Raw genomic sequence first — 17,206 nt, 5'->3', positions numbered from 1 at the left:
CTCTGAAATGCTCAACCTATGTCAATAACAATAAATATGTCCTTCCCCAATAATTCAGGTTTCAAACTGAGGAAGCGACGCATTACCAATGAGCCCACTGGAGGCTCTGGGGGCACTGGGAACTGCCCTCACTTACTGGAAGCCATTCCCTGTGAAGAGCCATCCTGCTATGAATGGAAAGCAGTGAGGCTTGGAGACTGTGAACCAGACAATGGAAAAGAGTGTGGCCCAGGCACTCAAGTTCAGGAGGTTGTATGCATCAACAGTGATGGTGAGTCAGGCAGGTGCATCTACCCTGCTGTTATGAATATCTGTTTAACCCTAGAGAAATGCCTTTGCTTATGTTAAAGCCTCATGTCCCTTCATAACGGGCTTTATTTATAGCCACAGAAATAGCTACTTCTTCCTTTCTTTCTTCTTTCCTTCTTCCTTCTTTCTTTCCCTCCCTCCCTTCTTCCCTTCTCTCTTTCCTTTCTTCTCTTTCTTCCCTTCATTCTTTTTCTTTTTTTCTTTCCCCCCTTTTTCTCAATCTCTCTCTCTCTCTCTCTCTCTCTCTCACTCTCTCTCTCCCTTTTCAGTGGTGGCAATGAGGAGGTTCTTTGGGAATTCACAGGATATTTTTTTATTTGAAAGCAGGTAACATAGAATAAGAATTAAATCATCTTAAAGACAATACAGTATTAAATTGCCATTTAAAAATAGCATAGAGAGGTTAGTCAGTTGAGCATCCAACTCTTGATCTCAGCTTAGGTCTTGATCTCAGGGTCATGAGTTTAAGCCCTGTGTTAGACTCCCTGCTGGGCATGGAGCCTACTTAAAAGAAAAAAATAGCATTGAAAAATAATATTTTCTAAGTAACATTTTAATTTGCCATAGATATTTAAATTAAGAAGGATTGTAAGAATTGGTTGACTTGTATTGAGAAGCCTTTATTTCCTGCCCTGATATTTTGTCTTAGGGAATAATTTAAGTTCTAGACTCCCAAGCCACATGACCTATTGTGGCCTAGATTCCTGAATCAACCTCTGATTTCTGAGGTCTCCCCTCTAGGAATGTCATAGAGCTACTGAGATGGTGATTTTCCACATGAACCGTAAGAATTACCCCAGACTTTCACAACTCATTTTTGTTTGATAAAATATCCTGTCTTGTTGTTACCCTGATGTAAGATGTTTACATTTCTTTCCATGAATGCTGTTTCTATTTTGGGGAGATCCCCTTACTCTTCAGTAATCTCTGAGTCACACTTAGGAAACATAGAACTCCTCATGACATAGTTTAAAACCTTTGACTAAGAGCATCTCTAAGGATCTTTTCAACTCTCAAATGCTGTGACTTTGCACATCAGAGCAGCATGAGCACCAAGCCCCAGGGTCCCATGATTTGACAGTTTATGCTGTTTACAGCATATGCAGAAACGTTCTGGTGCCCCCTCAGGGGCAGTGGAACATCTGGTAACCGTCATAATTCCTTCCATCCTATTTTCTTCCAGCAAGCAGAATTGTTTTCTCCTGTGACTCAGTCACTGTTCAGTAGAGAAAGATACTCTCTGGGATAAGACACTGACAGACACTGCTAGTACTGAGAAATTAGCCTTTCGACTTTGAGACATACAGTGTTGTCTTTGTACAGGGACCAACATCATCATGCAGGGCAGCATTAGGTAAAATCCAAACCAGCACTTGAGGTTGAAAAGTGAAAAGGGGGATTATTGCTCCAGATATTTTGTGGTGAATTTAATGTATTCTGGGTTTTTTTTTCTAGATTTTCTTTTCATAGATATAATTACCTATGATACAGCCTCTCTTTAGCTTTTACCCAGTTCTACACTAAAGGGAAAGAAAAGAAGGAGATTGACATCTAATGGGGAAAAGAAGCAAAAGAATTACATTCCGTTGCATTTATACATCTACTTCAAATCTTTATTTGGATTAGATGGCAGTTTATATTATTTTCTTTCTAAGTTGCTCTGAAAATAATGAGTCATATTTATTTCAGCATCACTAACTCCCTTGCTGATACTTCTTATTATTTTTTTCCTAAATTCAAATAATTTATCCTTCTATAGACCTTGGAAGGAACTGGGATCCCACACATTGTATAAGGTGTATTTGAGTGAACTAAGGTGAATAAAAAACAGTAACATGAAAAGTTCATTGAGCATGGAACTTCTCCCTAAATATTGTTAAATGAAAAATCAAATCTTACTTATTGCAATGATCTTCCTGGATGTTTGTATAAATCCAGTATATTTTAAATATATCAGAGAAGCTGGCTATCTTAAAAATATCAATGGTTTTCATTTTGTCAGGTAAAAAATATTTTGTAACACAAGTAATCACCCCCTAAATTATCTTATGGAACTTTAAAACACTCAAAAGCAGGCAGGATAACGAGTTATGTAAGTCTAGTTGTCTTAAAAAGTAATATATATTATAACCTAAAAAGCACATTGGTAACTCACAGTATATATAAGCTGGTTTCACTTTGCCTATCTCCCAGAAAGAATGAATTAAGGAAAAGAAGTGTGTTATTCACTCATTAAAAACAATGATTGTAGTGATTTACTTCCTGACATGGAAAAAGATGAAATACATATGCTATTAATATACTATTAATTAATATAAATTAATATACTATTGATTTGAAAAAGGGCTGTGAAACATTATGCACAATATTGATGATTCCGTGTTTACAAGAGAAATTTTATATTAGCATGTGTAATGTATGTAGTACATTACCTAGCAAAAGGTCTGAAAGGCATTTATATTGTTAAAATACAATGTGGAATTATAAAAAAAAGTGTTATTGATATTCAATTTGTTATTATTGTCCTTTATCAAGATATGTCTTTCATCATTAGATTTTACTTCCTGACATGAATTTGTTTTGGTGCAATTTCATATTTTAATGGAGGGGTATAAAATCAGGAAAATTCTTTGTTATTGTAAATCCTAGAATTTTATATAGCTGAAACCTAATTGTGCTGATAGAATAGAGCAAAAGCTGGAGACTTGTAAATACTACTCCAGTATTATCATGTGGTCACCTGGTAAGTGTTTAGCAGCTGCACCAAATGTTGTTTTGTAATTAAATCGAACCCAGGGAATTAAAGTTGATTAGTTGTACAGACTCTACCCCTAGGCCTGGCTGCAGCTATAGATTTTGTTTTATAATTAAGTTAAAGCTCAACTAGGGAAATGAAAAATTAGAGACTGTGAATGTTAGCAAATAATAAAAAGGCCTTTTTTTTCCTCCCACATTCCTCACAAATTTCACAACTTTGTTAATGACCTCAAAGCATTTAAAGTCTCTCTTTCTCTTTTTTTCCCCTCAATGTATCCTTTGCCCAGGCTTCCAAAGATCATTAGGATTTGCTGCTGATTATTGTTCATTTTTCTTGTTGCCTTCCAAGAAGCAGGATTGGGGAAGAGTTTTGGGAACATTCAGGGAAGAATGTTATATAGATTCTCTGACAGAGGGTATAAACAGAAATGTGAAACGAAAAAGAACTCAGAAGACAATTATACTCTACAGAAAGAGAGAAACACTTGATGTATAGCAGAAAAAATATCACTCATAATTTAAAGATTATCAGGGAAGAATTTCCTGATCTCTGAGCACAAATACAGGAACTATTCCAAAGTTCTGGTGATGACATTTGGGGTCGGGACGGGGGAGAGATCCTAGAGTTTCTTGGATTTTGGCTTTTCTTAAAACCCTATTTCCATTTTTGTGTAATTTGTGTGTTTTATTTAAAGGTATAAATTTGGTGGAGCAAGAGTACTTGTGGTACTCTTGGTTTGTACAATAGAATACTGGTTGGTGAGAGATAGAACAAAGGGAAACTTTCAGTTGAAAGTGGGAAAGAAAATCCATTGTCTTGGATTGGATTTTGGAAAATCCAAAATCTATTGATTATTTAAGAAGACTAAACCAAATATTGTTTCCACATTTCCCTCCCCACTGTTGAAAAAAAAATGATGCCATCTGTTTCTCATTACTATGTGCTCTATTTCAGATATGAGAATTTCAAAGCCGTAGTTTTGTATTTTGTTATTGGTATTATTTTGTAAAGCAGTGAACTTTAACAGTTTCAAAATGCTTACGACTCCTATGCTGCATTTCTTACTCTTCCCCACAGCAGCAAAAGTTAACATATAACCAATGACATTGACATGTATGACTCACACTCATACTTAACACGGATTTTTATGAAAACAAAAAACAATATCTCTGTGGAAGTAAATCAATACAATTCATTAGTACATAGCTCCTAAAGGTACAGTAGAAAAAGCAGTGATCAGCCAGGGCCCTCAAAGTCTATTAGGGCTATTCTTTAAAAAAAAAAAAAAAAAAAAGAAAGAAAGAAAGAAGAAAGAAAGAAAGAAAGAAAGAAAGAAAGAAAGAAAGAAAGAAAGAAAGAAAGAAAGAAAGAAAGAAAGAAAAGAAAAAAGATTTTATTTATTTATTCATGAGAGACAGAGAGAGAGGTAAAGACACAGGCAGAGGGAGAAGCAGGCTCCATGCAGGGAGCCCGACGTGGGGTCCTGGGATCATGCCCTGAACCAAAGACAGATACTCAACCACTTAGCCACCCAGTCTTCCCTATTAGGCTATTCTTGAAGACCCATGGATCTTGCTCAAACTTATTCCTCTTCTATTGGATAAAGCGTGTCAAAATTTAAAAAAATGAAAATGCCATTATTCTATAGATAACCTGTGATCAGTCTAATTTATTTGTTAAAACCAGCTGACTTTAAATGTCATTAACAACAAATGTTTTCCCTACACCCAAAATTTGACTGTAATATACAATTATATCATGCCATCATGGTTAAAAGCTATTGGAATATTAAGTATGTCTGCCAACAAATGCCTCATGTACAAATAAAAGTACTACATCAATAATATTAGATATTTACAGGTCATATATAAATGAATATAAAATATACAGGCATATGTATATATTCATTATATGCAAATATTTTTCCAGTTTACCCTATGAGATGCTAGATCTATTTTTGCAAAGAATGTTCTAGATCCCCCAGTGTCAGAATCTCCTTAAGTCTGCTATTAAATTAGATTCCTAAGTCTTCTCTACAGACTCAATGAACTCAAAAGGAATTTCCTCCAAAAGGAAGGCACATGTTTAGCCTAAATCACATTGTACAAATACTTTAAGCAGGGATCCCTGGGTGGCGCAGCGGTTTAGTGCCTGCCTTTGGCCCAGGGCGCGATCCTGGAGACCCAGGATCCAGTCCCACATCGGGCTCCCGGTGCATGGAGCCTGCTTCTCCCTCTGCCTGTGTCTCTGTCTCTGTCTCTGTCTCTCTCTCTCTCTCTCTCATAAATAAATAAATAAATAAATAAATAAATAAATAAATAAAAATTAAAAAAAAAAACAAATACTTTAAGCATTGTGATCAACACTTCTCATTTAGAGAATGGTGGAGGCCTCCAGAAATTGAAGTTCTTAGATGTAAGCCAAGGATAAACCTAGTAAAAAAAACAAGACTGTTTAGGGGCAACACTCTTGGGCCTGCTATGTTAACTGTTTTGCACAGGGAAACAGCAAAGTTGCAGACTTAATCTGATTAGGGGAGATACTCTGAAATTCAAATTAAACCACAAAGGTTGTGGTTTTAGGAAAAAAGCTGGGCTTTTATACTCACACCAGTCAGCTGTTGGTTCATAGCTGCTGGAGGAAAAAAGAAGGTGTGTCCCAGAAACTTCAAGCTCTCTACATTAGCCAGACAACGCTCATGTCCAAGGTCATTCAACTGAAGGTCAGGAATGAGATACTAGCAGAATATGAGAGATGGGTACAAAGATCCAGTAAAAGGGATCACAGGAGTCCTAAGGTGCAGAAAAATATTGTCCAGGTCGAAATCCAGTTATAGTGGGAAGATTTATAAATGTTGTATATACTAAACAAACCTAAAACCTAACCTTCTACACTACAGAGGAATGCCCATGAGTATATGGGTTCTCCAGTTTCAGAAAATGATTTGACAGGACATTTTAGTTGACAAATATGCAGTACTCTTTACATTCATTGCTTGAATAATAACAAGAGAAATGCTGAGTTCTGCAAAATAAAATAGAATTTTGGGGGTACCTGGGTGGCTCAGTTGGTTACGCATATGCCGTTGACTCAGGTCAGGATCCCAGAGACCTGCAGTCGAGCCCTACACCAAGGCTTCTCCCTCTCTCCCAATTTGTGCTCTCTCTCTCTCTCTCTCTCTCTCTCTCTATCAAATAACATATTTTAAAAATCAATAAATAAAATTGAATTTTAAGGTACCTCTAGCAGTATACAGAAAGAGGTATGGAGTTTGGGGATCATAAACAAAGGTCTAGTAGAAGTGAGAGTAAGGATCTCAAGAAAGAAAAAATAGTGAAGGGGAATATAAGGGAAGGGAGAAGAAATGTGTGGGAGATATCAGAAAGGGACACAGAACATAAAGACTTCTAACTCTGGGAAATGAACTAGGGGTGGTGGAAGGGGAGGAGGGCGGGGGGTGGGGGTGAATGGGTGACGGGCACGGAGGGGGACACTTGACGGGATGAGCACTGGGTGTTATTCTGTATGTTGGTAAATTGAACACCAATAAAAATTAATTTATAAGAAAAAAAAAAGAAAGAAAAAGTTTGAGGAGGGCCATAATTCACTAGAAATACCCTTTGGTATGAATTAGGTGATCTGCCTTACAGGTTTGTTCAGGACAATACCATTTTCTTGAGGTCATTACTAATACCACCCGTTTTGTCCCCATAAGTGCCCTGCCTTGAAAAGCAAGTGATATGATCACCCTAAAAATGACTGATACATTTTGAGACAGAGGAGACAAAAATGTGGAACCAAAGTTTTAGGAGAAATATTAGCTCCATGAAAATCCTAATAGAAAGTAAAGAGAGGGATGATCCATAGCCACTTAAGAAGTTGCTGAATTCTTCTCTGGAATTCAAGTAATTCTATTTGAATGTTAAGAGAAAATGGAACTTCAGAAGGCTGAAAAATCTGAAAACAAGCATCAGACATTGAGATTGTTTAATATTTGAGAACCTTTCTGAAGTTCTCAAGAATATTTTTAAGAACTTCAAAGAATATTCATAAATATTTTTTCCTTTCCCCAGGGAGAATAACTTTTGTGCCATATTTTCTCATAATTATTTTATCAGTGATGGACAAGAACATCATTATACACAAGAGGAAGTTATGAAAACTTAAGCTAAAATTTATGTAATTCTATTAAAGGAAACTAGCCTAAATAAGATTTTGGCGAGAACTCCAAGTTCAGATCAATTCAAATGTCTGTAGAGCTGATGAGAACACAATTTCAAAAGCATGATCACTCTCTGGAACTGGAATCTACTTCTTAACACAAATTACACAGCCATTACATGGAAAAGCTGATCTTTTAAATGCAAGAATATGTCCTATAACTGAATTGTTTTTCCATAATTTAAGCAACAAATCAACTAAGAAGTTCCCTTCCTGGAGAATGCTATGCTATTTAATGTGTTCGGAATATAATTAGGTTGGATGTTATGCTTAAATCTAAGGTCTCTTACTTTACAATTAGGATCATCTAACACTGTTGGTAGGAGTTTTTCTGTAATTGGGTTGAGATTCTCTATTTAATTTGTTGTAAGGATGAAAATCATTATAGCTTTTTAGAAAATTTAAGGCAGTAGGTTATTCTTTAATGGTGGTTTGTAGTGATCACAATTTTATTCTGGCTTAAAAAAAATCTAGCACAAAATAACCTGATCTGTCTGCTGTATTGTGTGTGTGTGTGTGTGTGTATTATATTTTGATATATTATTAATAAAAATTATTTTTTGTTTGTAAGAAAACCATCTGGATTGAGCCATGTGTTCTTTTACACATAAATGTCTTAGCACAGAGTAGGGTTTTATAAAGAATATTCTATTTAAAGTAAGGGAGAATTAGCAGAAGACTGAGATGAAAGTTCAGTATGGGGCAGCCTGGGTGGCTCAGTGGTTTAGTGCCGCCTTTGGCCCAGGGCATGATCCTGGAGACCCGGGATCGAGTCCCATGTCGGGCTCCCTGCATGGAGCCTGCTTCTCCCTCTGCCTATGTCTCTGCCATTCTCTCTCTCTCTCTCTCTGTCTCTCATGAATAAATAAATAAATTTTAAAATCTTTAAAAAAAAAAGAAAGTTCAGTATGCAATAGCTTACTTACCACTTCATGAGATACAATATAAATTTCCCACTAAGTGTTAGCTATCACTTCAAACAGGAAATATAAGGGGGAAAAAAAGATGAAGAGCCTTTCACTCTATCATAGGTAGTCAAGTGCTTGAACAAAACTCAAGGCAGTCAGTTTGTTCATAGCTGGGTCAGTGAAAGCCAGTATGGATGAAAAGGACAACTTTCAGCCAAATTAAACAGGAATTGAATTATTAAACCTAACAGATGCATCTCTTTCCTTATATTATCCCTTGTTTGCTTCTTCAGCTCTGCCTCTCTCTTATCTCCTGTCATATATTGTACTTCCATGACCTCATTGGTTTTACTTTCCTCTGATTCCCTTCATACCTCTCAGGCTATGTATCATTTACCTATTACTTGCTAACATGTCACCTTAAAACTCACTGGTTGAAAACAAACCCAGTTAGGATTTCCCAAGATTCTGGGAGGTTCCCGGGCTCATTTATGGAGATTGGCTATGACTGGAAGATCCAAGATGGCCCCCCTCATATATTTCACAGTTGGTGCTCTGTGCTGAGGTACACAGGTGCTTCTCTACATGGGCTTTCATCCTCTAACAAGCTAGACTAGCTTTCTTACATGGTGGTTTTCAGGCACTGCTCTTAGAGGACAAAAAACAAGCTGACAGGCTCTTGAACTACCCATTGTCTCTTCTGCCACATTCTCTTGGTCAAAGCAAGTCACAGTGACAACTCAGATTTCACGGGTAGAGAAATAGACTCTATCTCCTGATAAGAGACATTACAAAGAATTACAGCAAAAAAAAAGTAGCCTCTGGTCACAGTTGTTTTCATTCCTTCCACATGCAAAGTACACCCCCTCCTAACCCAAGAGCACCAAAATTCTCATGCAGTTTTATCATTCACTACTCATGACCTGTGTTTGATTAGATTATAGATGAGGTTTGTCAAATACATCAGTTGGGTGTGACTATTCTTTTATTTTTATTTATTGATGGACTGATGGTACATATTAACTTTGAGCTCTTATTTCAGAGGAGCTGTGGGGTTTTGTCCCCCACAAGGAAACTTGTCTCTTTTGTGCACTTCAAAATACTTTAGTATTATCCTTTAGTCATAGATTCTTTTAGAGGAAAAAAAGAAAATATACAATATAAAAAATACATATAACATTCTTATTATGTACCATCTTATTTGATTAACTTAGAATTATAGAACTTGTCATCTTAAATAGAATTGTATTTTCCACATAGTACCACACATACACCAAAAAACATTATTATTTTAGATCATAAGATTATTTACTTTTAAAATGCTTTTGGCCAATGTTTTAAGTGCTTTTGTTCCTAACTTGTATATTTCCAGTCCTTTCTGTTTTCTAAAAAAGTATTTTATTGTAGTGCTTAAATTTTCTTCTTACTAATTAAATCCTATATCCAGAAACCTTCCCTATGAGCTTACAAAGATCTTTTGATTATTGTGGGGCTTGGGGGACTTTTTTTTTTCTCTTGAAAATAATCCAATCCTACAGAATCTTTCAGTTTAACTGAACATCAGAATTTTTAAAGTTTTGGCAAACATGGAAAATATGACCTTCATATTAAAAAGTACTTTAATTTCTGGACACTAAAAAAGCGAATCATTCAAGTAATTTACTGATTACAAAGAACCTGATTTCAGATTGAAACCCGAACTCTGTTGTTTCTAGGGTATGGCCTATTAACTAGAAAGATAAAATATCTCCCCCTAATTCTCTCCACACATACAATATATAATGATGTAACAGGGACCAGAAAATAGATTCTCCCATTCAAAACCAAGAAAAATAGGAAGCATTCAGAAGTGTCTGGTCTTTATCAATTCTTAAATCCAGCCTGCTCCCTCTTTACTAGGGACAGGGGAAATTCCTTGATCTCAGCCTATTTTTATTCTCTGAAAGTGATTCCCTAGTCTATTATTCATTCCACTTGGCTCTTTGTTCTTCACTCTGGGCTCTTGGATTTTCCATAGATGCCTTTCCCTTTTTATAAGAAATGACTTGTATTTGTGGCTGATGAGCTTTCTTAATCTGCCTCCTGTCCATGTAAATCACAGAGCCCAGGGGCCTTTCTTTCATTTTGAACTGCATCATTTTCTCTAAGACCAAGTTGGCTGTGTTTTAGCAATACAACACTTAATGTTTTGGGCTTATTAAGAATCTCATTGTAGATTATTCCATGTCCCAAAAGCCATATCCATAATTTATATAATTTATTTTTGAGAAAAGCCCCTCTTTACTTTGGACCATGTATGAAGCTACTATGGAAAATGGCATTAAGATTCTTAGAAGTTCTTCTATGTGGAGATGTCTATTTTATATGAGAGAGTTTTCTAGGAATCACCTAACTATTTTTGAGGTATTATCAAAGAGTTTTTAGGTATATCCTTAAATTGGTTTTTACCTTAGGCCATTTATTACCCTGAAAATCTTTTGCCAGATGACTAGAGGTGAGAAACCATTCTATTTTCCATGTCAGCACATCATTCCAAATGCACACAGAATTATTCCCTCTTTAGTTTATTCTCTCCTTATAGCATATCATCCTCCAGAGGAAAAATTAAATAGACATTTTTAACACTTTTCCTGAAAATACCCTTATCTGTATCCACAGGTCCATTAGGTACATTTTCCATTTTGCAAGTTTCCATAAGTAACTATTTTGCCAACTTTTCACCAATACGTGACATGAGACTCTGTCTCCATTCTCCATTAAATATCTTCACACCAAATTTTAGCTTTTACCTCTCCTCCTCCAAATCTCAAATTCATTGCTACATATTATAGTTTTAGTTTTGGTTTTTGTTAAAGCAGTACCACATTTCTAGGTACTAAGTTCTGTATCAGATATGTATGCTGCATAACATACCACCCTACACTTAATGATTTAAATTTTTTTTTCTCAATTCTATTGATTGGCAAGGCACTTCTGGGATCACTGATTTAGCTGTGTTCAGCCAGAGGGCTGGCGTGACTGGGATGTGTAAGTTGGCCTCATTAATATCAATGAAGTTACCTTAGTTTTCTTCCATGTGTCCCCTCATACTCCTGTAGAGCAAGCATATGGGCTTCTTTTCAAGGTGATCTCAAGACATTGTTCCAAAAGGGCAAAACAGATGAATGATCTCTTCATGTCTGCATCTGGAACAATCATAAGATCACTTCTATCATATTCTTTGGGTCAAAGCACGTTGCAAGGCCAGCCAGATTCAAGGGACAGTAGAATCAATTCTACTTCTGATAGGAGGTACTCATCAGAATTTGTAGATGTATTTAATCTATACAGGCTACTTGTTCTGCGTCCTATATGCTGTATATTTTTTTCCCTCTGCTTCTTCTGTAAATGTTAACATTCCCTTTCAAACTTCTACTATAAGGCTTTATCTGGAAGGCCCAACTGAAACCCACTGACATTTCAAAATCACTATGTACCAATGTGAGACTCATCATCTTTCCTCCAAAGTTCATTTCCCCTCCAGTATTTCTTTTTTTTTATTTTTATTTATTTATGATAGTCAGAGAGAGAGAGAGAGAGGCAGAGACATAGGCAGAGGGAGAAGCAGGCTCCATGCACCGGGAGCCTGACATGGGATTCCATCCCGGGTCTCCAGTATCGGGCCCTGGGCCAAAGGCAGGCGCTAAACCACTGCGCCACCCAGGGATCCCCTCCCTTCCAGTATTTCTAACCTAGTTCATAGCATCACAATTTGCTTATTCCTGATAGAGTGACATCTATGAAGAGACATGAAAGAAGTAATAAAGTCCTATAAGAATATGGGGAGATAATATTCTAGGCAGAAGGAACACCAAATGCAAGACCTTGAGGTAGGAGCTACTTTGAATCTGAGAACAACAGGGCAGCCAGTGTGTTTGGAGTAGGGTAAATTAGGGAAGAATAATCAGGAATGAGGTCAGAGAGGCTATGAAGGAGTGAGGCCATCCAGGATCCTTGTCGTTTGCTCTAAGATGAGAATCTCTTGAAGGGTGTAAACTAACAAGTGACAGAAGTGATTTGTGCTTTTAAAGAATAACTCATGGTGCTTTTGCATCAGATTTTCCTTATTCTGGAACTACAAGTATATAACCATAAATCCTCTCTTGATTATGCCAGTTAACTGCTTAAAAACTCTTGTTGGCTTCCTGTTTGTTGCTTTTTTTATATCAAGTTCAAAGCCATTTGGGAATCACAGAATGTCCTCCAATCTCATCCTGCCCTCTTACCAATCGCCTTTTATGCCTTTCTATTTGTTACACCATTGTACATCTTATAGAATTTGGTTATTTACACTTTACTGTTGCCTACTATCCCTTTTATGCTCTTAGTTACCGTAGGATAGAGATCATACCTTGTTTACTTTTTATACCTATTTCCTAGCACTGTTTCACATAGCAGATTGTCAATAAATCTCTGATTCATGGCTAATTTCTTTTTTTTTAATCCCTAAACATCACATCTTTTCAGGAAATGACTCTTAGTTTCTCCTTAAGTAAATTTTTATTATTACTCTCACCCAAAATTCAAACTTTGCCTACCAGATGCCAGACAAAACATGACACCAAATTGCATACTCTATTACCATCTCAATATGCCTTCAAATTCTATTACACAAAAGTCCCAGAACACCAGAGAAAACAGCTACTTCATTTGCATAAAGAGAAAAATAAACAGAATGTTCATAAAGTCTATAATCGGGATCCCTGGGTGGCGCAGCGATTTAGCGCCTGCCTTTGGCCCAGGGCGCGATCCTGGAGACCCGGGATCGAAACCCACGTCAGGCTCCTGGTGCATGGAGCCTGCTTCTCCCTCTGCCTATGTCTCTGCCTCCTCTCTCTCTCTCACTCTCTCTCTCTCTCTCTCTCTCTGTGTGTGTGTGTGACTATCATAAATAAATAAAAATTTAAAAAAAAGAAAAAAATAAAGTCTATAATCTGGAGGATTCCTCTCACAGTATTTTATTATTATTAGACTCTTTTTTTGTGGAGACTCAATTTTCTGGACCCCAGTCATTGAGGCACTGAGTATAGGTTTAAATGCTAATTTTGCCACTCTTTTTGTCAGGTACTTTAAGTCCCCTGTCACTAAGTCTCCTCATCTGTGAAATATAAATATTCATAATAGTGTTGTAGAGTATGCATGAGTTAATATATACTAAATGCTAAGAAATGCACCTGAACATAATAAAAACTATTTTAAGTATATGCTGTTCTCTATCATTCATCTGAGATGAGTTCAATAGTGAAAAAGTTAACTAAGCACCAAAACTGTTCTTTTTTCTTTGTTTGGCTAAGGACAAGAATTTTATTAATTACCTATATCAATCAAATGATTTACAATCTATCTCATTTATTTTCATAACACCTTCACTAAATAAGTGTACCTATTTTCAAAGCGTATGTATGTATGTATGTATGTATTTCCTTAACGAAATAAGTGCCTAGTTCTTATTCTATTAGATATCAGAAAATAATAAGTATATAATAGTAAATTCCATAATAGAAAATCATATCATGTATTTCACTTGTTAAATTCCATAATATAAAATCTTTTTACCTGTTTCCTAGATGAAGGAAATAGATCTCTGAATTGAGATTTCTTTTTTTTCCACTTGACACATATTATTGATTCAAACTAGTATTGAGCTAGTAATGTCTTCTGAAGAGAACCAATATTATTTCAGTTTGACTAAATTTTGAAAATTAATTATTGTAACAATTTGCTATTAATTTAAGGTAGATTATGACTGTGCATTTTTTATGTGTATGACATAAAAATTGCACCCAAATATATGACACACAAAAAATTGTAGTCTTTCTTTCCTTAGTAAGATAACAAGTTACTGACTATAGCCAGAAATTGGACTTGTCTTATATAAAATTAGACAAGATTTTCATGGAATGGCAATTAAATATAATGAGAAACGAAATCTGTAGTAATTTTGAACTTCAAAACCACTGGTATTTAGCACTACATTATGTAGGAGCTGGAAAAAATATATCTTCCAAAAAAACTTACCAAAAATCCATATTGGGAAATGAAAAAGGAGATGCTGTTGAGCTGTGATCCTCAATCTGAGATTTATTATTTCAGGGACACCTATTGTTGAAATAGGGAATGAAGTATGAAAAGCCATAACACTACAGTTTTTTTTCTTGACTTTCAACTTTACCAATTGGCTAAAAGAAGGTAAAGAATTTTAAGTAAATTAGTAAAAAATTTAAATCTTTGATCTTCTATCTTAAAATTTTTGATCAAAGAGATTGCTGAATTGACAGAAAATTTTAAAAAATATATATTAATCATGTTTTCCTTGCCTCCTCAACGTTCATTCATTCTCTTCTCTCATCAACTGTGCTTCTGATTTTTTTCCTGAGGAATTCATCCATCCCCTACAGTTGTATTTGTACAACTAATATATTCTAAATATTCACAAGGCTTGCTAGGATTGATCACCTCTCCCAGCCAAAGCTGTATCCCATCTACCTGGCTATGGTGACTTAAGGATGAACATATGACCCAATTTGGACTAGCAATAGAAAAAATACCCAAGAACCTGTGCAGAAATAACTAAAAGGAACATTGGAACAGTCCAACCTCACTACATAACATTGATAATATAAAAGGCAGACAGGAGAGATGGAGGTGTTTATTGGCATATTTTGAGCTGTTTTATTTATCTTCACCTGAAGCCACTTTTAATCTTTACCCAAACCATTTTTTAAGCCGGTAAAGTCTCTTCATTATTTTTAGCTCCAAGGAGATCTAACTGAAACAGGAAAGACAGTCGTTTCTTTGACTGAGTGACTCCCTGACTTGTACTCCCAGATGTACCCGAAATGCACCAGTAAGCAAGTATTCACTCTCCATTTTCCTTAAGAATATAATTTCCAAATATATAAAACATTTGCAAAATCCCTAGATTATACTAAAGAAGAGTCTAATGAAGCTCTTCCGAATGAGTTTCTTCAGAAGGTTTCTCAGTAGAAAGAATGCAGGGTGACAGTCTGGTTGGAAGAAGAGAAAATTGTTCTGTCTGTATAGAGCATTTGATGTTAGATTAAGAAAACATCAGTTGTCTTGATCAAAGCAGACCTTGTAAGCCAACAGAAATGGTGGAGTATCTAAAGTGCCTCAAGTCATCGTTTTTCTTTTTTTTTTTTTGTCATTATCATCTAAAAATCTTTTTTCATTCCTTGTCTCTTCTACCCTTTTTTTTTAATTGATAGTAATACTTTTTTTTAAATTGAAGTATAGTTGACACAATGTTACATTAGTTTCAGGTATACAGCCGAGTGATTCTGCAACTCTATATGTTATGCAATGCTTACCACAAGGGTAGCTACCACCTGTCAACAAACAACACTATTATAATAGCATTGACTGTATTCCCTATACTATACCATTCATCCCCAAGACTTAATTCATCTCATAACTGGAAGCCTGTGTCTCCCACTCCCTTTCACCTATTTTGCCCTTATTTTTTAATGGCTGAGCAATATTTCTATGTGTGTGTGCATGTATGTGTGTTCTTGTGTGTGTGTGTGTGTGTGTGTATCAATCACATCCTTTTTATCCATTGATCTATTGATGGACAGTTAGGTTGTTTCCGTATCTTGGCTTTTGTGAATAATGCTGCAATACACATAAGGCTGCATATGTATTTTCAAATTAGTGTTTTTAATTATGGGAGTTAAATATCCAATAATAAGGTTACTGCATCATATGGCAGTCCTATTTTTAATTTTCTGGGGAACCTGCATACTATTTTCCACAGTGGCTGTACCAGTTTGCATTCCTACCAATAGTACACAAGGATTCCCTTTTGTCCACATTCTCACCAGTACTTTTTAGTTCTTGTCTTTTTGATACTAACCATTCTGGCAGGTGTAAGGTGATATGTCATCATGATTTTTATTTGAATTTATCTTATAATTAATGATAGCATTTTTTCACTTGTCTCTTGGCCATCTCTATGTCTTCTTTGGAAACTTGTCTATTTAGGTCCCCTGTCTATTTTTAGTTAGATTATTTGTTTTTGGATGTAAAGTTGTATAATTTCTTCATATATTTTGGATATTAACCTTTTATCAATTATATTATTAGCAGATATCTTCTCCTATTCAGTAGGTTGCCTTGTTGTTTTGTTCATGGTTTCCTTTATGTGCATAAGTTTTTTTTATTTTGGTGTCATCTCAATAGTTTATTTTTGCCTTTGTTTCTCTTGCCCAAGGAGACTATCTAGAAAAATGCTGTTAAGATCAACTTCCAGGAGATTACTGCCTATGTTCTCTTTAAGGAGTTTTATGATTTTAAATCTCACATTGAAGTGTTTAATCCATTTTGATTTTTTTTTGTATATGGTGTAAGAAAGTGGTCCAGTTTCATTCTTTTGCATGTAGCTATCCAGTTTTCCCAATACCATTTGTTAAAGAGACTGTTTTTTTCTCATTGCGTATTCTTGACTCCTTTGTTGAATATTAATTTACCATATACGGGATCCCTGGGTGGCGCAGCGGCTTAGCGCCTGCCTTTGGCCCAAGGCGCGATCCTGGAGACCCGGGATCGAAACCCACGTCAGGCTCCCGGTGCATGGAGCCTGCTTCTCCCTCTGCCTGTGTCTCTGCCTCTCTCTCTCTCTCTCTGACTATCATAAATAAATAAAAAAATAAATAAATAAAAATTAAAAAAAAAAGTTTAAAAAAAATTTACCATATACTTATGGGTTTATTTCTGGACTTTCTTTTCTGTTCCATTGATTTGGCTAGTACCACACTGTTTTGATTACTATAATCTTGGAATTTGGGATTGTGATACTTGCAGTTTTGTTCTCTTTTTTCAAAGTTGTTTTGGAAAAAAAAAAAAAAAAAAGATTGTTTTGGCTACCCAGGGTCTTTTGTGGCTCCATACAAATTTTAGTGTTATTTGTTCTAGTTCTGTGAAAAATGCTATTAGCATTGGTTTGATAGGA

At 35.7% G+C, this 17,206-nt stretch overlaps 1 protein-coding gene across 1 annotated transcript in view; it reads left to right on the top strand.

Annotated features, from left to right (window-relative positions):
- THSD7A (thrombospondin type 1 domain containing 7A) overlaps positions 1-17,206 on the top strand; it is a 427,016-nt gene that overhangs the window by 268,349 nt on the left and 141,461 nt on the right. Inside the window, exon 6 of the mRNA XM_055314853.1 lies at positions 59-271. Within this exon, the coding sequence (XP_055170828.1) occupies positions 59-271 (213 nt within the window). The remainder of the gene's footprint in view (positions 1-58; positions 272-17,206) is intronic.

This window comes from Nyctereutes procyonoides, unplaced genomic scaffold (assembly GCF_905146905.1).
Source record: "Nyctereutes procyonoides isolate TBG_1078 unplaced genomic scaffold, NYPRO_anot_genome, whole genome shotgun sequence".
Lineage (NCBI taxonomy): Eukaryota > Metazoa > Chordata > Mammalia > Carnivora > Canidae > Nyctereutes > Nyctereutes procyonoides.
The sequence above is the reverse complement of the archived record's forward strand: the minus strand, read 5'-3'. Positions and strand labels throughout refer to the sequence as shown.